The 22792-nt window shown below is 37.1% G+C and overlaps 1 protein-coding gene across 1 annotated transcript in view; it reads right to left on the minus strand.

Moving 5' to 3' along the window:
* Positions 1-923: 923 nt before the first annotated feature.
* The window catches only part of ZNF654 (zinc finger protein 654), a 28553-nt gene continuing 6684 nt past the window's right edge, over positions 924-22792 (minus strand). Inside the window, exons 2-9 of the mRNA XM_042469335.1 lie at positions 21526-21671; positions 18010-18091; positions 16523-16658; positions 15279-15481; positions 14276-14415; positions 13117-13258; positions 9060-11340; positions 924-6753 (exon numbers count right to left, since the gene is read on the minus strand). Coding sequence (XP_042325269.1) covers positions 6746-6753; positions 9060-11340; positions 13117-13258; positions 14276-14415; positions 15279-15481; positions 16523-16658; positions 18010-18091; positions 21526-21671 — 3138 coding nt within the window. The 3' untranslated portion in view covers positions 924-6745. The remainder of the gene's footprint in view (positions 6754-9059; positions 11341-13116; positions 13259-14275; positions 14416-15278; positions 15482-16522; positions 16659-18009; positions 18092-21525; positions 21672-22792) is intronic.

A 22792-nucleotide genomic window follows, 5' to 3' on the forward strand; every position in this document is an offset into this window, starting at 1 on the left:
TGTTAGATGTAGAACAAGTGATCTCTGTTAATGTTTAACCTGAGAAAAAACTTGAAAATTGGTAACAAATAGTCTTATCCTATCTACTCCAGCTCGGCTAAGTTTGGGCACCAATTGAGTCCATATGGAGAGCCCCGTGAGTATGTTGTACCAAAAACAATCTTAAGGTTAAGATTAATAGACATCTTATTGCATAAGTTTTATATAAATTGGAGTTCACTTCATCTATAGCAGCAGTTCCCAAACTTTGGTCCTCCAGATGTTTTGGACTTCAGCTCCCAGGATTCCTGACTGTCGGCCAAGTTGGCTGGGGCTTCTAGGAGTTGAAGTCAAAAACACCTAGAGGACTAAAGTTTGGGAATCACTGATCTAAAGCAAGTATGGCTATATACTGTGACATGATTTACATTTTTTCTCAGTTTATATATTATGATTATGATTATTATATTTAATTGTACTCCACTTGCCCTCCCCAAAAAATGGGATTCAAAACGGCTTACAGTCTAAAAACACAATACAATTAAAAACTTACAAAAGTGACAATTAAAATGGAATGAAACTATTACAATATTAATATTAATATTGTAATACAATATATACAAAGTAAAGCCCTGCCAACAAGCTGCCCTGTCTGCATCTGATTGATTTTTCTGTTAAAGGTTTATCAGCCATAATAAATCTCTTAGACCAGAACTCAGTTGAGGATTCAGGTCTTGGTAATTGGACTTATTATGACTTTGGGAAATAGAACTGAGCTGTTTTATAACATCCATATTCAGAAAGAGGATGCTGCAATGTTAACACTATATAGGGGAGACAAGAAAGCGACCAATGCGCAAATCTAGGCATTTAATATAATATTATGATTATGATAGCAATTATGATACTGCATATTATCAACTTTCATATCAGACACCATAAAATCATCTTTAATAACAGACAATATTTTATTGAACAATTCTATTTACAATACAAAAGGTTTAAAATGAAACACTACTGTTGATTTATTGCAGTTTGATGGCTCAGTTTTCAATTTGTACTCATATAAAATGCAAAATAATTTAACATTCAAGAAGGAAGCACAAATTTCCTTACTTGCTGAACCTATAATAGCATTTACAAATTAAACTTGAGAGTCCCAGAATGCAACCCACTGCATTTTATCAAGGTGTTTATACAGTACAAAATAAATCTTAAAAAACACCCCTTTAAGAGTTTCATCTTACCCCAAGGCATTAACCAAGGAGTACTGCTCTTGTTATACATGATCCAAACTATACAACTTCTATGTGTTTAGTGAATATGGCTAAACCAAAGTACCAGTGACCTTTCCCACAGATAACCATTTTCACCTTGTTCTATAAAACAGGTTGCTGAGGAAGGTTACCCACAGAGCAATACTAGATGTTTACATGACCTTTATGATGAAGCAAATATATATATATATGGCAACAGATTTGTCAATGTCCTTTTGAGAAGCCTTTCAAATTCTACAAAGACTCTGACTTGGAAAATGTTGTGCAGGATCTACTTTAGATACTACAGGATATCTTGGAGTAACTAAAAACCTTTGATAATTTTGAGCACAGTTGGTGCCAGAATGAACTGAGGGGCTTCAAACAGTGGTTTTTCCATATCATGTCACATTTGAACAAGGCATTGAACTAGAAGTAAGCCATGTAATGTGCTACTTGTGTAGTCCACCTGTTAGGAAGGTACACAATTCTCCTGTTACTACAACTCGTTTCTAAGTGAGCAAAACAAGATGCCGGTATACTATCTTCTTGGCTTTAATCCACAAGGAAGAGAAAACAGAAACAGTAATGAACTCACCAGTAGTGCTGTCGTGCGCTGAGCACCCTCATTTTCTTCCAATATGAGGGCAAGAGGGAGAAAAAAGACTAGCACCTTTCACAGTACATTTCTAGATAATAAGTATTGTACTAACAGCTGCTGTTCTGTGACCTTTCTCTTTTGAGCAGAAGATGGCCTGGGGATGCACAAGGAGCAGGGCTGCAGAGAGAACAGCAGAAGCTAGAAGATCATTCCACAAGAAGAAATTTTAAAATTTTCAGTTGCCTTAACTCAGACTTTTATATTTGGACTGAACGTATGTGCAATCTAGTACACGTAAATGTAAATATTGCTTCGTTGTGACAATGTTTGCATCTCAGTGAGTATGCTCTAGGGCAGGGGTAGGCAAACTGCAGCCCATGGGCTAGGGTGACCCCTGGGGTCATTTCTGTGTTCCCCCAGGGGAACAAAAGCTATCCTGCAAATACTCCCTAGAGACCATAGAAGGAATTTTCACAGTATGGCAGGGGGGCTGAGACATTCTAAGCTCAGGAGAGGCCCTTTTTAACAAACAGAAAGTGACTTCCAGTAACTTCTTGGGTATTTTTAAAAGGCTTCTCCTAGATGGCCCAGGGCAAGAGAATCATGGCCAAAATGTTCTCAACAGCCCCTACAATGTGTTCGGAGAAAAATAATTAAAAAACATAGCTTCCCACACTTGCTTGTTCCTACTTTAGAGTATGTGACCAGACAAATAATCACCTGCCAACGCTTGGAGCAAAAGATCTGGCCCCAGCAAATCCAAACTGGAACACTAAAGGGATGGGGAAAGGGAGAGAGCATCTTCTCTAAACACCTCTGGTGGTTTCAGCCTTTGCATCCCTAAAGCCAGGAAGGGTCCAGAAACAGACATTATAGGGACACAGGTTATTTACTGGAAGTTACCAATACAGTACGACTTTTTCTTTTCCCAGCAGAGATAGCAGCATTTGTCTTCAACAACCAGGAAAAAAGATAGCCAGGGATACAGTCAACAAGTTTTCCTCTAGGGTACAAGAGTAAGCATAATGGTGCTGGGATGGCCCACTGTCTCATCAATGGACTTGCTACTCTATTCAACTACTGGTTACTTTAAAAGCAATTTTAATGTTCAAAATAATATATCATGAATATTTTGAAATAAAACCTATCTTAGGATACCTGAAACCCCAAAGAGAGGAAGCTGCCTTATACCAAGTCAGACCTTTGACTCATCTAACCAAGTATTATCCAATCTGAGTGGCAATATCTCGCCAGGGTTTCAAACCAGATTCTTTCCTAGATCTTCCTTGAGCTTCTGGTACTTTTCCATCCAATTACTAACCAAATAAAGACCTGCTTAGCTTCAGAAATCAGATAAGATCAGGTGTGTTCAAAGTGGTATCATGGCGGGCACATTTACACCTGCAATTTGTAATGCAAAAAACCCCAAAATTGAAATAAAATAAAAACCATGTTTTGTGATGTTCTAACAGTGTTTCCGTTAGTATTATTTATCCTAAGCACTTGTGTGATGGCATAGCACATTAGATCATAATGTAACTGAAAATCATATTCAATACAAAATTTCTATTAAAACTGTTTTTATGCCATAGGCCAATGAAATCAAGTGATCACACACGCTTTGGGAATTAATTCATCAGCTTCAAAGGGAACTTATTCCTGAGAAAGGGCCTTATAAATGTGACCCAAATTTTGGATACTCAACATGTAATGATGCACAGGAGTCAGAAATGCATACAATTTCAAATTGAAAAGATAGAAATGTAAACCAACTCAGAACACATAAGAGCAATGATTCAGCTATGGTGCACTACAGAATCAATTTGCATTTTAAAGCAAATCAATTATATTGTGCATATGAAATAATTCATAGGGTGGCATTCACACATGCAGAACAGAAGTCACCCTTCCTCTCTCCTGCTCATCCATGCCCATTTTTACCAAATTGCTTTGGAAAGATTCATATCCCATTATAGAATATTTTAGGGTAGCTATGGGGGCTGTGATGGGAATCTATTCTGCACTAGATGCAGATGGAGGGGAGACATTCTAGAATTATAGAGTTGGAAGAGACCGCAAGGGCCATCCAGTTCTAATAGGATACTGTCTATTTTTTAAACACTTGTAAACTGTGTGATTCCACTGAAGCAGATTTCCAAGTTCTCAAACACAGAATATTCTTTCATTCAAATGCAGCTCAAGCAATGAAACATAAGTAAAAAGGGGCCAAGACACATGAAGACCTCATGTATATCTGAATATGAATAGTACTGAAAATTGAGAACATAGTTTAATTTCCACAGAAGCCAAATTGAATTTAATATATTGGACCATGGACATATTAAAGCCCTAAATGTTGTTCATCACAACTTTCACTTTTAGGAACAGAAAACCGGAGAAAAGGTCTTCACTAATATTAGATTTCAAGTAGATGGCAATTAAATCAAAGTGAATGACTGAGATTTGGTAGCCAGTCCCATTTTAATGTAAAATGTGAAATTTTATTAAGAACTTTTGCTTATAGTACATGGGTACAAATATACAGAAATGACTATTTTGTATCTCTAATGACACCAGGGGTAAAAAGCTAAGAACCCAAGTACCATCTTTGTGCAAATTTTGTTTTGAGCTCCATGTGGATAAATTATTAAAATTGCATGAAAATAAGCCTGCTTTTCATGTTATAATTTGAGTTATTTTCATGCTGAATGTTCACATATTAGCATAGTCAAGCTTGAATATGACCTTAAATGTGCAGGCCTATTAGAAGTATTTTTTGGTGTTGTAGACACCAAAAGTAGTCTAGAATTAGTCTAAAACATTGTTTTAATGCAGAATAATTTAATACCTTAATATTTTTAGGCAACAGTGGTGGTGATGGTGTGTGTTTCTTTAGAAGTGATCCAACAAAATTAAGGCAGCAATCATATACCCATTTTCTTAGGAACAAGCCCCATTCAACTCAGTAGGATCTACTTCTGAGTTAAAATGTATAGGACTGTGCTGGAAATGGCCAAAACCGCATTAATATCTCACACACCATCACCATTCAGGTTTGGAAAATTTGTAAATCCATCCTAATGAATCCAAATCTCTACACACACACAACCAAGACTTCTTAACATGTTGCCTTTCATGAGAGTTATAGCTTCTGCAATGGTTTCTTTTCCAAAGAAAATTCACTGGGGCCTTTTGGGATTTGAATCCTCTGCCTTTACATATGCTATGTAAGGGGTGAGGAAATTAAAGCTTCACCTCTCAAGGCACGGTGCAAGTCATTCTTACAGGCAGTTTTGCAAAAGGAATTCCTGGAATTTGTTTTACCATGAGATTTGTGAACCAATAGATTTTATAAGAATCTTTAAGAATTAAAAGCAAGTGTTTCATTATGAAACTTGAGTGCTATCTTCTTATAGTGATACAATATGGGTATAAAGTTATGGTTTTGCCTGGTATTTTTATTCCTTATGTTTGGCAGTCTTGTGAGTCTTGTTTTCCCTCCTTTATCCTAACACCTTCAGTACAGGAAACCATATTTTACAAGGTTATCAGCCACATTAACTGACAAAAATTAAAAGTTGTATGCTCCAAATTTCAGGGGCCTTCCCAACATGAGCATTTATTGTTATGCCTCAAACTTTATGTTCAATATGACATACGGTATATATTCTAGTTCTCACTGCGCATGAATTCTTTTCAGATCTTCTCTGTGCCTCAGGCTGTTGTTGTTTTTAAACGAAACTTAGTGCATCCTATGTAGCTTAATTATTTGAATGTACTGTATTATCTGAATCTGAATTGTTCTTTGAATATGACTTAATTACATAGGCTTGGTATGAAAAAACCTTTTTCAGTACTGTAGCTGGGTTTTTTTGAGTGCTGAATTTGAAAAACACAGTAAAAGCACATACAGTTTTTTTCACAAATTCAGTATTTTATCAATTCAGATGTTACTCAGCTTCAAGCACGGATGCTGATTTTGCAGGGCAGTTTCTTTTAGTGCTTTTGAATTGATTGTGTTTGAATTAATGTATTTTGAAAGTCTATTAGAAAACTTTAACCCCTTGTTTACTCTGCAGGATCATTTCATTCAATCAAACATTACAGCACATAACATCAAAGCAAGTTGCGAAAAAAACTGTATGTGAGGGAACAAATCTGAGGTCGTTTTTCAGATTCAGTAATCCATATACAAATTATGGATTAAAGTACTTTTTATTCATAAAATCAGGATACATTTTTAAAAAGTTTTTATGATCCTTAATTTGGAGCCTGTGTTATTTTTGTTTGGGAATATCAGACTGAGAATGCTTTCATTCTTAATGCATGCCTGAACATCTTTACTAGGTCAAACTGTCCAGTTCTGACCTTTTGGTACATTCACCTGTTCTGTTTCCAAAGTACAAGCTATGCCAAAGCGCAAATAAGTAACCTCTACAAACAGAACTTAATTCTTCAAAATTATACAGCCATTGACAGTTTATACATTTCACTTAAACTGTTTGTTTATAACGGACAAAGTTCCTTTGAATATGCACAGTCAGAAAAGAGCATATACCACTTTCATTTCTCTGTAGGGAAATAGTTACCACTCAGCATGAAAACTATTCAGTATGCTATTGCACTCTGAACATACTACAGTGGGATTTCATGTGGGACCTTGTGGCTTCTAGATAACTGGTACTTTGGGGGCTTTAACACAGTTTTTCTGGATCCAAACTCTGCACAGTTCCTACTAACATTTAATTCTGACCCAAGTGTGCTTTGACCTGAACAAGGTCATAATTTTCTTTAGTAATTTCAAATTTCTTTATAATTAAGGCCAACAAGGGAAAAGCAAACTGATGCAGAATATTGTAGTGTTCCATCACACACTCCTCAAACTGAGAAGTCTTCTTACAGCATTTGATCAGGCACCTGTAAAAACAGATTATGCTGGTTAGTATTCTGCATTTGTGTTCCATATTGGAACTGAGATATGTAACAATTCTCAACATTAAAAAAAACAACCTTGCTTCACTATATCATGAACCAAATCTAAGAGCCTATTTTCAAATATTAGTTTGTTTTCTTACTTAAACTCGAGGTGGACAGGCAATAAATGGAAGCTCACAACACAGGAAATATATAAATATATTCAAGTAATTCACCTGAACTCCCAACTAATCTACACCCATATAATGATTTCTGAAACATTTAAGCATGAACCTATATGTTCATTTTGATTCTTCCATGTTTGCTCAGTGCTATATTACACTTAATGATGTTTACACACGAACATACATGGGCTTCACCTCTTTTTAGTACATATATGCTTATAGCAACAAAGTAAACATGGAGGTAGTCTGACCCATCAGTGTAAAATTAAACAGAGTAATACAAGACAACTTTCCCCAGGTTATTTTTAAATAGTGGTAGAAAGAGATGAGACAGAGTAAACAAAGTAATCTTGCTAGTATGCAATCTGTTAAATGCTCTGCAGAAAAATCAAGAGTTTTGTGGCACCTTACAGATAAACACATTTACTATGGCATACGTTCTTGTGGATCTAGTCTTCTTCAGATATAAAATCCTCAAAAAGGTATGCCATAAAAATTCTATTATCCTGCAAGGTGCCACAAAACTTGGCTCTTTCTGCAACAGCTTTGCATGGCTGCCCCTCTGGGAATAAACAAAATCAGCACTCTGAAATTAAGTAGCTCAAGTGCTGAAGGAGACCAAAACTGGGGACCCAATATAAGACTTGCAATTGTGAATACACCATTAGAAGAAAGACCATGTCTGTACCAGCTGACCCTTTAAAAGAGTATTGCATCCCTACCGTGCAGAACACAGATATCCCACATTTAAGGATTAGATAACAGTTATTAACCTAGGAGTGTTAGAACCTTCTTAACTAATGAAGTCTGTGGAAAGTGATTAACACCTCTAGCAATGATTTGGGTGTCATACTGGCTGGCAAAGCAACTTCCAAAGTGGCAAGCTTTCCAAATATACTCGACTATAAGTCAACCCCATTTATAAATCAAGGGCAGGCTTTGGGGCCAAAATTATGGATTTTGATATGATCCCTGGATAAGTCGAGGGTAAAACTTAGTGGCATGTAACAAAGGATGTATAGGATGATGCAAAGGGAAATGATGCCAAAGAACTTAGAAAATTCTGGCAGGCATAACTGTTTGTGCTCATCCTAAAGGCTGGATGGATGAGAGAGTAGAGGGGATCCACGCTTCTTTTTGGTGCTCCCAGGATGGACTAAGCTCTTGCCTTTTATTCAGAGATAGGGGATAGCTCCTATATATATATATATATGTGTGTGTGTGTGTGTGTGTGTGTATCTCATACAGTTTAGTACTTATATTGACCCACGGATAAGTCGACCCAGGTTTTTGGGGTCAATTTTTAAACTAAAATTTAAAGACTTATATATGAGTATATACAATACATTTCTAACATGGGAAGAACTCAGCAAATGAACCGATTCTTGGCTAGCTAATAAAAGTATTGCTGGTCTATGGATTTTGTATTTTTGTTGTACAGTCGCCCCTTCCCTTATGCAGGGGATCCATTTCAGACCACCTCGTGTAAGGGAAATTCCGTGTATGCTCAAGCCCCATTTAAACTAATGGGGGTTGTGGGCACACATGCCATTAGTCCTTCTAGCACGGCTTCCAGCGTATTACGCGGGCATACTGTATTTTGCTGTATTGCCAACACAGTTACCCCTGAATATCAAGGCAGCCATATGCCACTACTACAGCCATGTTGTATTTCAATTTCACTCAATCAGGTAAAAAGCCAAAATAACAACAGGTCTCTCCAAATTCCCTGACTGCTTTGCTAAAGCGAAGATGGTAAGTTAAGGCATCCTCCTTTGGAACCTTCATGAAAGGATGTAACCAAGGGAGCATAACTGCTCAATAGAGCAATGGTTTTGCCAGCACATCACAGCTGATGCAGCCAAAAGTATCTAAAAGCTCTAAGATCAACAAAATTATGTTTTAGTTTTTTGCCAAGCTCCTCAAGCAAAACCACAAACAAATGAGTCAAATTCTACAAAATTAAGATTTTGTTGTATTTGTCTACCTTAATCCTTCTGGATTCTTTACTCCTTAAATGGATGTTACTGCATTTCTTTTAAAGTCCTTCTGATATGTTTGGGAGAGTTCATCTTATATTTTTTATATGTGAATCTAGTAATCTGTTAATATCATTGAACTTACTTTCATCATCTGAATCGAATCCAAAGAGTGTCCGACACTTCTTTTGTGCAAGGTGAAGCTGAAGTGCTTCTGAGTTACAGTAGGTGGTCAGGCATTTGCTGCATCTTAATCTCTCTGATTTGATACCAGTTTTATCTTGCTCTGAATGGGAATCTACTTTCTCAGTCAACATTTTTCTTCGTTTTGGCATGCTAATATATCGTTCATCAAGATAACTCGGAGGCAATGGTCTAACATAAGGTTTTGTTGAAATTAAGCCATATGAAGTATTCTCCAATAACTGATTTGGTTTCGAAGGCGACTGAGAAACTGTAGCAACACTGTTTGGTGGTATATCATTACAGTTCTGTAAAACAGGGGCAATGGATTCATTTTCTGTCCTTGTTTTGTCTGTGTTTGTCACCTTTTCCAAATCAGCATCCAGTGAAGTTGAAGTAGCCTGTTCCAGTTCACCATGCCCATTGACTAGTTGATCACTAACTTGACAGTTATCCAAATGTGGCTCTACTTCAGGTATTGTTTGGTCTATCAAGTTAACAACTGCAGGAGTATCATCACATGTATTTTCATTCCCATTCTGAATTAAAATGTTTATTTTTTTCTCGCTCTGGATGTAAGTCTTTGGTTCTGTAGAATCTTTCCTTGCTTTCCAAGTTGGAACTGGTGCATCTATTGGAGTATCCTTTTCATTACTACTACTTTCCTGTTCCTGGATGGGAACAAGATGGGATTCTAAAACTGTATCTGAAGAATTATTATCATGGATTTCTTCAGAATTAGTTACAGTGATTTTATCTGAATAATGTTGAGACTCATGCTCATATAACAATGAAACATCATCAAAAAGCTGACCACACTCTGCAAAGTTACACTGAGCTTTAAATTCACTGTGAATTTTAATATGCTCTGCAAGCTCGGTGGATAGCTTAAATCTCTGATTACAGTTAAAATGTAAACAATAGTATACATTTGGATAAACATGTTGCTTTAGATGATCAATAAAATGCTGAGAATCTGAGAATTTTCTCTGACAAAACCGACATTTTCCCTTATTCCACTTCATTATGTGCTCTTGCACTTTCAGATCAGTGGGATGAGCTTTTCGTGCATGTTTATTCAGAAACCCAATCTTTTTAAAAACTCGAATACATCCACTGGCTGGACACTTGAAGTTACCTGCTTGGTCCATAATGTCCCAGTCATTTTGAGAGCATAGCACGCCATTTACTTTAGGAGGTATAGGGAAATCTTTATTCAGGTTGCTATCACTTTCTGGCAATTCTTCTGTAGTTTCACAACCACCATTTTTAATAACATTAATATCCTGGCAACTAACGTGATTTTCAGTTACATCCAACATGGGTTCAGAATTCTGCATCTCCTGATCAGCAGCTGGAATGACTACCTCTACACTGTTTACTTCAGAGGTATCCAAGTCCCCATTTTCAGGAGAAACATCTGCATCAGAACAGTTTATTTCTTTTACATGACTGCTTTCCTGATCATGACAAGTAGCAGCAAGATGATGCCTTGTCAATTTCTTGATGTGATTCTTCAAGTGCTTAAGCATGAGTCCTTTTTGCCTGAACCTCCTGCGACACATTACACATGAAAAACTGCCTTTTTTTTGATGAGCTTGTGCATGCCTCACAATATGACCACCAAGAAATTCCTTGTTACATAGCACACAACGATGCCTGGGTACATTGTGATCAATTTTAGATGAACCAAGGGCTAAATGGTTCTTCTTCAAATTACTGTGGCATTTAAGTTGTACTCCACAAGGATCCTCATGGCCCATTTCTCCATTGTTTACATCAGCTATACAGGCATGTTCACCTCGTGATGCTTGCCGCGTCTTTGGTGCATTTGCTGAATGCTTCAGTGTATTTTCATTCTTTTCTACTGATGCCTTTTCTTTTAATAGTGCTAAGCAATTCTGTTTGATCATCAAGAAATTCCAAAACTCAGGATCAAAAAACAACCCCTTTTTCAAAATTGGAAGCAACTCAAAACGTACACGATTCTGAACAGAACTGGTTTGATCATTGTATTCTTCATCCGCATATTTGTATAATCGTTCAACAGTGTTATATGACTCCAAGGTGCGCTCAAGAAAAAAGATAGAAAGAGCACATATTCGGACAATCTCCAAGTCATTTGGCAAAAAGTGAGCAATGGTTTTGTATATCAAACACTTCATTCTGGGATCATCACGAAGATCCAGTTGGAGAGCACTTCCACAAATTTCGACAGAAATCTGCAGGCCTTCCTTTCCAACCTGTGGGAAAGAAATATGTGACACAGTATATTCTGTCAATATATTTTAAGAATAAACTGAATTAGCTTTAGGGACAGAGAAATGTTCTTAAATCCTCCATTGTGACATGCATATCTGAGGAGTACCTACATTATAGTGCATTCAAATGAGTAATAAGATGTTATTTAAAATAATACTTTATACCATGGTAATGTAGAGCACTGACAATTAGTACTGGTTGCGAGTTCAAGACCAGCAAAAGGGCCCAAGCTCGACTCAGGCTTGCATCCTTCCGAGGTCGCTAAAATGAGTACCCAGACTGTTGGGGTCAAATTAGCTTACTTGCTAATTAGCTTACTTGCTGTTCAGTGCTATGATCTTTGGAATAGCGGTATATAAATAAAACAAATTATTATTATTATTTTAAAAATATTTATTCATCCCGTTGTACATGTACAGCACACAAGTACATATGGATCCCGTCCCAGGAGAAAGGTGGGGTATAAATTCAAGAAATGATAGAAAGAAAGAAAGAAAGAAAGAAAGAAAGAAAGAAAGAAAGAAAGATAGAGTAAAATGTACTCTATATACTAGATCCAGAATTTGCTTTCACTGACAGAAGGAGGGAGGCCACCTTTGTAATTTCCCCTTCCCACTGTAGCACCTTACACCTTCTGAAAATCTCCCTTGGAGGGCTGCAGAATCCTGCATTAGTGTGGGGTGATGCTTGAGATGCAGGCAAAAGTGCCATCACCAAACATTATCTCCCCACCTTTCCAGTCTAAACTTCTGACAGAATATGAAGCCTTCGTTTGATGGACAGAGCTTCCAGTCACAAAAAGTGAAATTCGTATCAAAATTCCTTGTATATACAGACTTCAAAGACATTTTAAAATACCAAGTGATGCTATGATCCTATAAAGATTTAAGTACTACAAATCATGGTTATCAATTGGTTCCAGTTAAGGAAACCATCTTAAGAACCTGAGCCACGGTTAAGACCTGGCTACAGAACAGATACTAAATGATTATTTGTAATGGAATTACAAGATACTTTTCTTTATCTTTCTGCTTCCAAAATGGCAAGGAGGTATCATTGAACCATGATTACATAGTATACTTGGAACTTTGACCAGGAATCAGTTAATAAAATAATGATGATTAACCTGAACCATGGTTAAGCATAATGTCTGCAATGGTTCTATATATCAGAGGCACATAGCAAATTGTTATTATTTGCATTCCTGAGGCACCATCTTTTCCTGAATCAATAGAAGAAGCACAAATAGCTGCTATCATCCAATTTTTACTAGTGGCTTCTCTTTGCCAAATATTACCAAATGAGCTTTTAAAGTATTATTCGTCCCAGAGAACTGGATAAGCAATAGGACAAAAGAAGCAGAAGAAAAAAGAAAGAGTCCTACAGAGCACATACCAGTTGAAAAGAAGAGATAAAGTGCAAACCTCAGTAAAATCAGGTCCTGATTAGGGATATCTATATATATATATTGCATCTATACAATTGAATTAACAACACTATAATGTTTCTTCCTCTTTCCTCCCAATCCCTTCTATAGATCCTGTGTCTTCTAGACTATACATTTGAGGGCAGAGTGTCTATATTTTTATAAGCCATATTTGGAGGTGAAACAAGGGGTAAAATACTTTAAATCAATGTATTATTGCACCTTGATATTTAAATTCTGTGTTTTATTGTATATTTGTACTCCTTTTACAGTAGTAAACTGCAGAGGCAATGTAAAATGGAAGTAAAAGAAATGAAATACCACTACTTACTTCATCCCTAATGACTTTCATGAAAGGGAAAATAACTCGTATGTTTGTAGCTATCCTCAGAAGATGGTAGCATTGATCTACAAATACTTGCTTCGATGGATTAGATTTAAGCTGAAGTTTACTCCAAATAAAGATCAACTCCCTATAAAACATAAAGTGGATTATTAATGTAAAGCTTAAAACAGTGTGAAAGCAGGTTGTATTTATGTGACAGAATGAAAAACATTACTGTAATACATAATGCATTATGTATACTCCAATATTATAAGACTGACTTGAATAAACATGCTAATATTCTACTTTCCCTACACTTTACTATTAAGTAAGGAGATATGGAACAAATAAATACAGCATGTCTAGATGGTTTTAAGTATTCCATACAATTTCCAGAACTACCTGGGTAGAAAAGAGTCTTCCTCAATACTTTAAGCTTACTTCAGAACCAAAGTGTATGGCTTTTCTGATACAAAAAAGTTTTATTCTAAGAGTTGTTTATAAAGTCACAAGTTTCACCACATTCAAATGTAAAGTAAAAGCCATGAATGATCCAGTAGGTAGTGCTCTGAGCATTGGACTATGACTCTATTGACCAGAGTTTGAATCCCTTCTCAGTCATAGAAACCCACTCGTGACTTGGGCAAATCACACTCTCTCAGCCTCAGAGGAAGACAAAGGAAAACTCCCTCTGAACAAATCTTGTCAGGAAAACAATGTGATAGGGTTGACATAAGTCAGAAATAACTAGAAGGCATGCAACAACTTTTTAAGTTAGAACTTCTTGCTAAACAGCTTCAAAGTCTCCTTTCAAGGAGGAAGAAAATTATGACCATTGGTTAATTATTTGAATGCAAATAGCTCTTGGAACTACAAGAAAATATAATCTGTTTTTTTAAAGATTTGTAACTGTCCCAAATCTTTTCTGTTTCTGATTTTCACTAGCATTAAGAAGCCAGTATTTATTAGTCAGTGAAAATGGCTCCAGAATTTGTAGGGAATCTTCAACATACATTGATCCTTAAAAATAAATACATTACTCATTAGCTAAAAGATGGAAGCTTCGCTAATTTTAACTACAAAAATTAAGAGTACATCTACCAGTTCTTGGAAGCAATATGAACCTGTAAATATTTCTGTATTACTAAAAAGAAAAAGAGTTTACCAGATGCAATACATTTCTCCTTTTTTGAGCTGTGGAATAAGAAATGATTCACAAAGATATAGAGCTAAGGCAGTCTTCCCTTCTTTTGCAATGTTGCAGATGATTTCAATGCCATTCTTGCAATCAGTCCGCAGCAGGTGCTATAAAATCAAAATGAGATCAATTAAGGCAAATCTAGTTACAGAAAAGTCAAATGGTTAACAATAATTTAATTTTTGATCTGTTGTTACAAGGTTATCATTGAAAAATATAAAGATCAAATTTCTTTTGGAATAGGACTGGAAGTGTTATGTAGATATTTATAATAGCAAGTGAAACTAAGTTATTACAATATTATATTACTCATTAAAAGAATAAAATACAGTTTAAGAAGGTAAGTGTTTAAAACAGTTTACTTTAAAACAATACAACACCAGACCATTCTTTAAAAAAACTTTATGTGAAACCTGATGTCAGTAAAATGCACCACAACATCCCATGTGCAAGGGATATTATGTACTACCAACTGGCAGATAACAGAAGCTATCGACTCAAAGCATTAACCTGAAACTGTTTCAAAATATTTGTATCTTTGTTCAGCCTAATTAGATGTACCAACTGTAATTCCATTTAAATAGTTTAATAATGGAATGTTGGGGGAGGTAAATGGCATGAAGTATGATGGAGGTTTCTATGCAAATCTGGGGACTTAATGGAATTCGGTTTTGTACAAATAATAGTTCTTCAGGCAGCTGAAGCACTGTTTTGTAACCATCACTGCTTTTGGATGCAGCTGTGGTTCAGTGGTTTTCTACCTCTGTTGTGAAATTCCAGCAGAAAACAGCAATAGAGTTGGTGTGGGGGGAAATATGACCTGCAGAAAGTTGTTCACTCCTGTTGTACTCAGTTGTAGTATTTACTACAGTGAGGATTTTTTAAAAACAACAACAACAATATGTACTTTTCTTCAACAACACACAGGATATTGTAGGCAAGACAAATGTACAGCTACACAAAACAGTACCTCTTGAAACAGCTGATCTTCCAATGGTGACATATAAAGACATGTGAAGTATGCTTGATGGAAGTAAAGGTCTTTGCTAATATCAGGATGATTCATGCAAGATTTGATAAGAGCCATTGCCTCTGGGATGCGCTCACAGGCAATGAGGTATCTGGCACGTAATTCAAAGAACACTGGATTTTCAGAGCTTAAATATTTGTTAACTGGCAAAACAAGAAGACAAATAATTAGATTATAAAAAGGCCACCTGTACAATACTATTTAATTTAAATTAAAAATAAGTTTTGTAAAGGAAAATGTGAAGAGTTTCTGCTGAAAAAAATAAATTTTAAAAAATCTACAGCATTTGTTTTCGTAAAAGTCAGAACAAATAACTGAATGAGGTCAGTACAAAAGTTTGTATACCAACAGCTTCAAATGCTAGCAAATGCCTAACAGAAAATGGCACTCAGCCTCCACAATAAGATTCCCTCATCTTAAAGTAGCCCCTGTGATTGTTTAATGGAAACCATAATAGTGAATATTCAAAGACATAGCAGCGTTAATCTGAGTTAGTATGCAAAGGGATAGTGCAGCACCTTTGAGTCTAACTAGAGAGCCAAGCTTTTGAAGACTGGTGCTGCATGCACACTGTAGAAACAATCCAGTTTGACACCATTTTAACTGTCATAGCTCAATGCTATGGAATTCTGGGATTTGTACTTTTGTGAGATATTTAACCTTCTCTGTCAGAGAGCTCCACAACAAACTACAAATCCCAGGATTCCATAGCACTGAGCCATGGCACTTAAAGTGGTGACAAATTGGATTACTGTATTTCTGCAGTGAGGATGCAACCTGGTTCCACTTCAAAAGATGTAACAATGAATGTTTTTTAGAAAGGTGTTCTTCAGTACATTTCCACTTCAAATTCACACACAAGGAAAGGCTTACCAATTCGCACAGATATATATCTCTGGTTGATTATGTATTATTCTGCTACACACATCTGTGACTGTATTGCTTTTATCTAATTTGACTTGATTTTCAACTAACCTAGAGGTACCACTAATGAAGCGAGTAGATATTCCCTACATAAATAAAATGATAAATGCTAATATAACATTGATGATTCTAATCTAAAGCCAGTGGCAGATAAAACTCTGCAATGTGCAAATGTGTCTATAGGAAATTATGAGCAAATATCACAGTACAAAACAATTCACTATGCTACAATAGTAACATTAATAACAAAGGATTAGTACCTATCTCCTGAGAAACGGGCTTTGCTTTAAGAACAGCTTGTAAAACAGGATCCTCCCAAGGCCCTCCATCTCTGATAATTCGAGTCACCAACTCCAAGTTAACACTTCCATATCTGCTCAAGAGGTTCTGACATTCCTGAAAAGGAAGTATTTAAGCAACTTAAATACAGACTGGACTTTTTAATTTTATAAATTAAAAAATATAACTTTTGAGGAAAATTTTACATTTTCCTGCATTCTGCAAGTATTTAATGCTTATCTCTCATGTATGCATATTAACATTCTTATTTTTTATACTTGCATGTCCATAAAATAAAATAAAGTAAATAGAGCCTCCCCTAGTTAATGAATGGATAATATCAAGAATAAGGTCTGAAAGCAGGCAACAAATATGAAAAGTATGCTGAAATAATGGCCCCATACAGACAGGCCAAAATAAAGCTGCTTCGGGTCACTTTGGAGGTATGCTGTTTAACTGATGCATGCCTACTAAGAGTCCGGAAGCCACGCCAAAGCTGCACTCCAGTTCTTAGGACTGGGTCATGGCTTTGGCGTGGTTTCCGGACTCTTAGTACGCATGCTTCATTTAAACAGCATACCTCCAAAGTGATCCAAAACAGCTTTATTTTGGCCTGTCTGTATGGGGCCAATGACACCTTATTGGTAATTGCTGACTGAATGCCTACCCACCATATCTCAACCAAGAGAACTGTTGCTCAGATGGGAGCAAAATCAGAGCAGGTCAGTATAGTAGCTTGTCCTCCTTAATGCCTCCTCAGTGCTTCTGTCAAGTATTGCTACACAGCAGCACAGTAAGAAAACAATAAGAACTCTGCAAGATCCTCTCTTTCTATCACAAGGTGGCATTGGTGGTAGAAGTGGCACATCACAAGAGAGGTCCAAGGATATTCCTCAGCTAGCAATAAGACTTCAGGAAATTGAAGAGTTGCAAAAGGGCAAGAGATTCTTTTGCCCTACTTCCTAACTGGCCCTTCTCATTTAGTTCTGGATGGTAGCCTTCAACTTGCCCAGTAAGCTTACTGGGAAAGTGAAGATATGAACACTGACCACTGCAAGATCCAAAGTCACAGAGTGAAAAAAATGATTATCACCATTGTGCCAGAGGAATGTAGTGTTAAAGCTAATCATACTGCTTACATCGGGATAGTCAAATTGCTGCCCATGTGCAGAATGTAGCCCTTGGGTCCCCAAAATGCAGTCCCTGAAACGACTCAAACTCCACATTTTTGTACTCGTTTTGGGGCTATTTTCTCCAGAATGCCTGCCGAGTCAACCTCAAACTGGCCACAAATTTGCCAGCTGTTTATTCCCTCCCCAGATCCAACCATAAAATGTTGGATATAATACTTAAATTTAAATTCTTTAAGAGCAGAGAGTATATTTTTCATGCATGGCACACAGCACCACAAACACTGATAACACTCAATAACTGGTATTTCCCAAATGTACAAACAATAGGCAATTACCTGTATAGAACCTAGTATGTCTTTTAGAGGATCTTCATAGAATTCATCCTTTCCAAAGAACAGCAGCAATTCAAAAAAACTCCTAAAAAATAAAGCCACATCGTTTATAAACCACATCAAAAATGAAAGCATATTATTAGTCAAAGTTTTCAAATTCAGAATCTCAGTTTGTATCAAACAAGCACCTTTAACTGCAGAAGAAGCTGTGGCATTGTATGTTATCGCTGAAGCACCCAATGCAAAAATCATTCTCTGCATCAGATGACACTTTCTGTCTTCAAACATAGCTCCAAAGTACTGCCATGTCTAACCTCAAAATTACTAAGTGCAAAGGCTTTTAATGATGGGATAGCTGAAATGATAATCACTTCAGGGATGAATCATAGGGCCTGAACAGACAGGCCAAAATAAAGCTGCTTCGGATCATTTTGGAGGTATGCTGTTTAAATGACACATGCATCTTAAGAGGACAAGACCTTATAGGGCTGTTCAGGTCCTATGATTCAGGCCCAAAGCTGGGCTCCAGTCGTTAGGGCTGGAGCGTGGCTTTGGCATGGTTTCCGGCCTCTCAGGATGCATGCATCATTTAAATAGCATACCTCCAAAGTGACCTGAAGCAGCTTTATTTTGGCCTGTCTGTTTGGGTGCTTAGAGACTCTTATAATGAAATCTGAGTGGTAACTAAAAGCTCAAATAGTTAGTGCCTGTATCCATCTCTCTTCACTTGCACAGCATAGGACTCACCCTTCAGCATTAATCCAACATTGTCAGGAGTCAACTTCTACCCATTTACAAGCAGACATGCCAAGTGTGCAGACAAGCACCTTAATCCTGAGTACAAAGGATGTTACTATCCAATAATTGCCAGGCAAAAAAGCCATCCAAATCTGTAAGTGTAATTGCAGGTTTGGAGATCAAGAAAATCTTCAAAGTGGTCACAGGAAACTGTAAAACTGTGAAGTCGAAGACTTTCATAACCGACATCCATAGATTTTTGTGATATTTTCAGGCTATGTAGCCATGTTCTAGAAGAGTTTATTCCTGACATTTCGCCAGCATCTGTGGCTGGCATCATCAGAGAATGAAGATGAAGATTCTCTGAAGATGCCAGCCACAGATGCTGACGAAACGTCAGGAATAAACTTATCTAGAACATGGCCACATAGCCCAAAAAAAAACCCCAAAAAACAACTGTAAAACTATTCTCTTCAGAGGTTTAAAATTCCCTGAAGGTACTCAGAGCTTCAGGCTGCAGATTCCAACTTCACCCTTCAAAGCCAGAAAGGCAAGGGGACGAACTGCTAGTTTTAGTTCTGCATGGCAAAGCTCTTCAGCTACATCCAGCTACCCAAGAACTCCCAGCCTTCTTCCTAATTTTGGAGCTGGTGAGTTGGCAAGAAGTCGTCAGGGCAGGTTTCAAAGCTAGAGGAAAAGCTAACTGATTGTCATGCTTGCCAGATTCACCATGGCAAGTGTAAGTACTGAAACCTGATTATCTCAGTAACTAGGAAAGCTGCATAAGCAATAGTAACACAGAGTAGCCTTTCCCAAACTTGGTGCTCTTCCAAAACCTTTAACTACAGTTCAATCTGTCCTTGCCACATAGCCAACGAGCAGAGATAGGAGTTGTAATATGAATCATCTGGAGGGCAACAAGTGGGGAGGGTAGTTGTAGAACTCACCAGCTATAGATACGCACTGAATTCCAATACACTTTTTATCTGTTATTATTTTATATTTTGCATTTCTGCCCCATTTTTCCACTAAAAAGAGCTCAATGTGGCTAACAATAATTGAAAAACAAACTAAAAACAGGCTGGAAAAAATTTAAAACCATTAAGTTATAACAATTATTTTAATTTTAATTTACACACTTTAAGAAATGTTTTGACAACACATTTTTTAAGTGTCCTTTTCTTGTTTGTAATTAATTGCTACTTATTTTATTACAAACAAGAAAAGGACACTTAAAAAAATGTGTTGTCAAAACATTTCTTAAAGTGTGTAAATGGATCCCAAATCTAAGGGGAGTATATTCTATACCCTGGCAGCAACCATAGGAAAAAGCCTTCTCCACTGGACCTATTAAATGGATCTCTGCAAGCAACAGTATTCACAAGAGGAGTGTCCTGAAGATGTTAATATCCAAAAATAGCCATGTCGCAAGCCTTTTAGGGCTTTAAACATTGAAATTAACATCCTCAATTGGGTGCAGGAAGAAAACAGAAACTAGCAGGGGTCTTTACTACTGGGGCAACATGATCTTAATACCGTTTATCACTAAGCAGAGGTGTGCAATCAATAAATGGGGTTGTGCAAGTGCACTCCTCAACACTGCTGCAATCTGGGGGTCCAGCTGACAAACTGGTTCTGCTAGCAGAACATGCAACCTCAAAATTTACTCTAGAGGATTGAGAAATCCTTCTGATCTTAGGTGGGGGGGGCAGTACAGAAGAAGAAAAAACAGAAAAAAGGAAGAAGGGAAGGAGGGAGGCTGAGTCGTATTGCACAAGCATAATCTTAGCCTCCACCCACAAAGCTTTTCATTTGCCCTAAGGAAGAGAGTGATTATCTAGGCAGCATCTATCCAAGTTTCTCATAACAAGTCTGCACCAACTAACAGATGCCAGCTCACTCTCACGGTCAAACAATACCGTTGTTAATGCTGATATTGGTTGACACATAATAAATAAATAATAAACATTTTTTATTTATATTGCCCCGCCTCTCCCTACGGATCGAGGCGGGGGTTACAACCTGATAAAAACATAGAATACAATCATAAAATCCGACAGTCAATTCAATAAATACATCAATGGATTAATTACACATATCCAATAGAGACACAGAAGGGAGCGGTGGGTAAGACATCATTATTATTTCAAAACAGAGTCAAGCTGAACACAACTGTCTACCAGAAGTGGCAGATAGGACAAGATGTTGTGTGCTCTCAAACTGTTTCCAGTTCATGGCAACCCTCAGTAAAACACATCACAAGATTTTCTTGGCAATGTTTGTTCAGAGAGGATCGCTTCTTATTAGGAAAAAAGGTCCTCTCCTGGACCTAGGGGAGGCCTAAAAACATAGAGGGCATTAGGGGGGCGTTTGGGTTGACTTGGTTTGAATTGTTTTAACATTTTTACTGTATAAAGTTTTAAACTGATTTTATCTGTGAGCCAATTTAAACTTTCTGGGAAAAAGGCGGCATATAAATGAAACCAACAAACAAATAAAATATTATTAGACTTCTCTGTGGTGGGGGAATGTGATAGTGGGGTGCAGTCCACCAAGGTCTCCTAGGGGTAATGTGGCTCCCTAGTTTCCCACAGTTGCCCAACCCTGTTATAGAATTAGTGTTACATCAAATTTGTTTTTGTATGTTTGGGAAACAGGGCAGGTTTAAGCATTTTGCAAATTATTAAAGAAATGTATAAAATTATACAGTCATAAAGTTCATTTGTTATTAAACAAGTTAGCACAGAAATCGAACAACTGGAAAAGCAAATGTTTACTTACAAAGCTAGGCTACTCAACACATACTGCACATGCTCACATTCGGCTGGAAATGATATGCATGCGGATGTGAAACAACAGAGTGCTGTCTGGAGCACTTGGAGCTGTGGCAGAGGAACCTGCCATCTTCCAGCATAGTCTTCAACAACCTAGTTGAAAGAAGAAAACAATAAATAAGCAAACAACAAAATGTATTGGAGATACTTCACAGACACAACCTGCCTTGAGCTGTTTGGACAACAAAGTATGCAATGTCTCAGGAACAGTTTTCCATCAAAGGAGAAGAGACAATCTGTATTTGCTGAGAAATTATGGTAAGGACAAGACAACTGTATCCAAAATATATGCTGCATGTTTACCGACTGTCCTTTTTGACTGCTTACCTTACCCTTCTCTTGCTCATATATTCTTAGTCTTTGTGCCGTCCCTCACACATTTTTGACAGGTGTGGGCGAGTCTATACTATGGGATAAACAGTACATTATGTCCCTTATGGAGGGTTGTATTCTTTATCATGGCATTATTCACCATTAAAAATGGTTTTTCAAAGGACACTGCTGTGGAGTGGTTCAGAAATGCTAGATTTCCTCTGTCAGCCTTGGTGAAAGAGAGGTCAATATATGAAGCACTACATTTGGGTGACTCTGAAATGAAAGGGTCATAATTTAGTGACAGAACACAGATTTTGAATTAAAAAAGACACCTCTTTCAATCTCTGGCATCTCCAGATAGTATGGGAGAAAGCCCCTTATTTGAAATCTTGAAGAATCACTGCTATTATCTAAACTGCAATGAACTTGAATAACCAGTTGTATGATTTAGCATTCAGTTTGTTTGTTTTTGATTTCCAGGAGAACCTTTACTTTGGGAGATGCAATGGGCAGATAACTAAAACTAGCACATTAGATCTCAGTTGTCTAATATTAGGAATGTATCTCTGGGTGCTTCGTGTGCTTTTTTAAAGAGCTTATCATGTGCTCCATTGTTCCGGTGCTGACTTTTAATTTTTAAAAAGTCCAACTTTTTGAAGGAATGGTTACTCCAGGGGTTGGAGAGGGCAGCAATTGGTGGGAGCAGTAGTTAACAGATGGGGCAACCCTGTGAAGTTGTATTTTCTAAGTACAGTATACTAAGCACACAACAATAATTGGGTAATACTTGCCACAGAGCAGGACTGCTGCTGGCATAATTCTATCAAGGAAGACTAAACATACTTAGGCCTGTTACAGACAGCCAAAATAAAGCTGCTTCGAGTCACAGTGGAGATATG

Source organism: Sceloporus undulatus, chromosome 5 (genome assembly GCF_019175285.1).
Source record: "Sceloporus undulatus isolate JIND9_A2432 ecotype Alabama chromosome 5, SceUnd_v1.1, whole genome shotgun sequence".
Lineage (NCBI taxonomy): Eukaryota > Metazoa > Chordata > Lepidosauria > Squamata > Phrynosomatidae > Sceloporus > Sceloporus undulatus.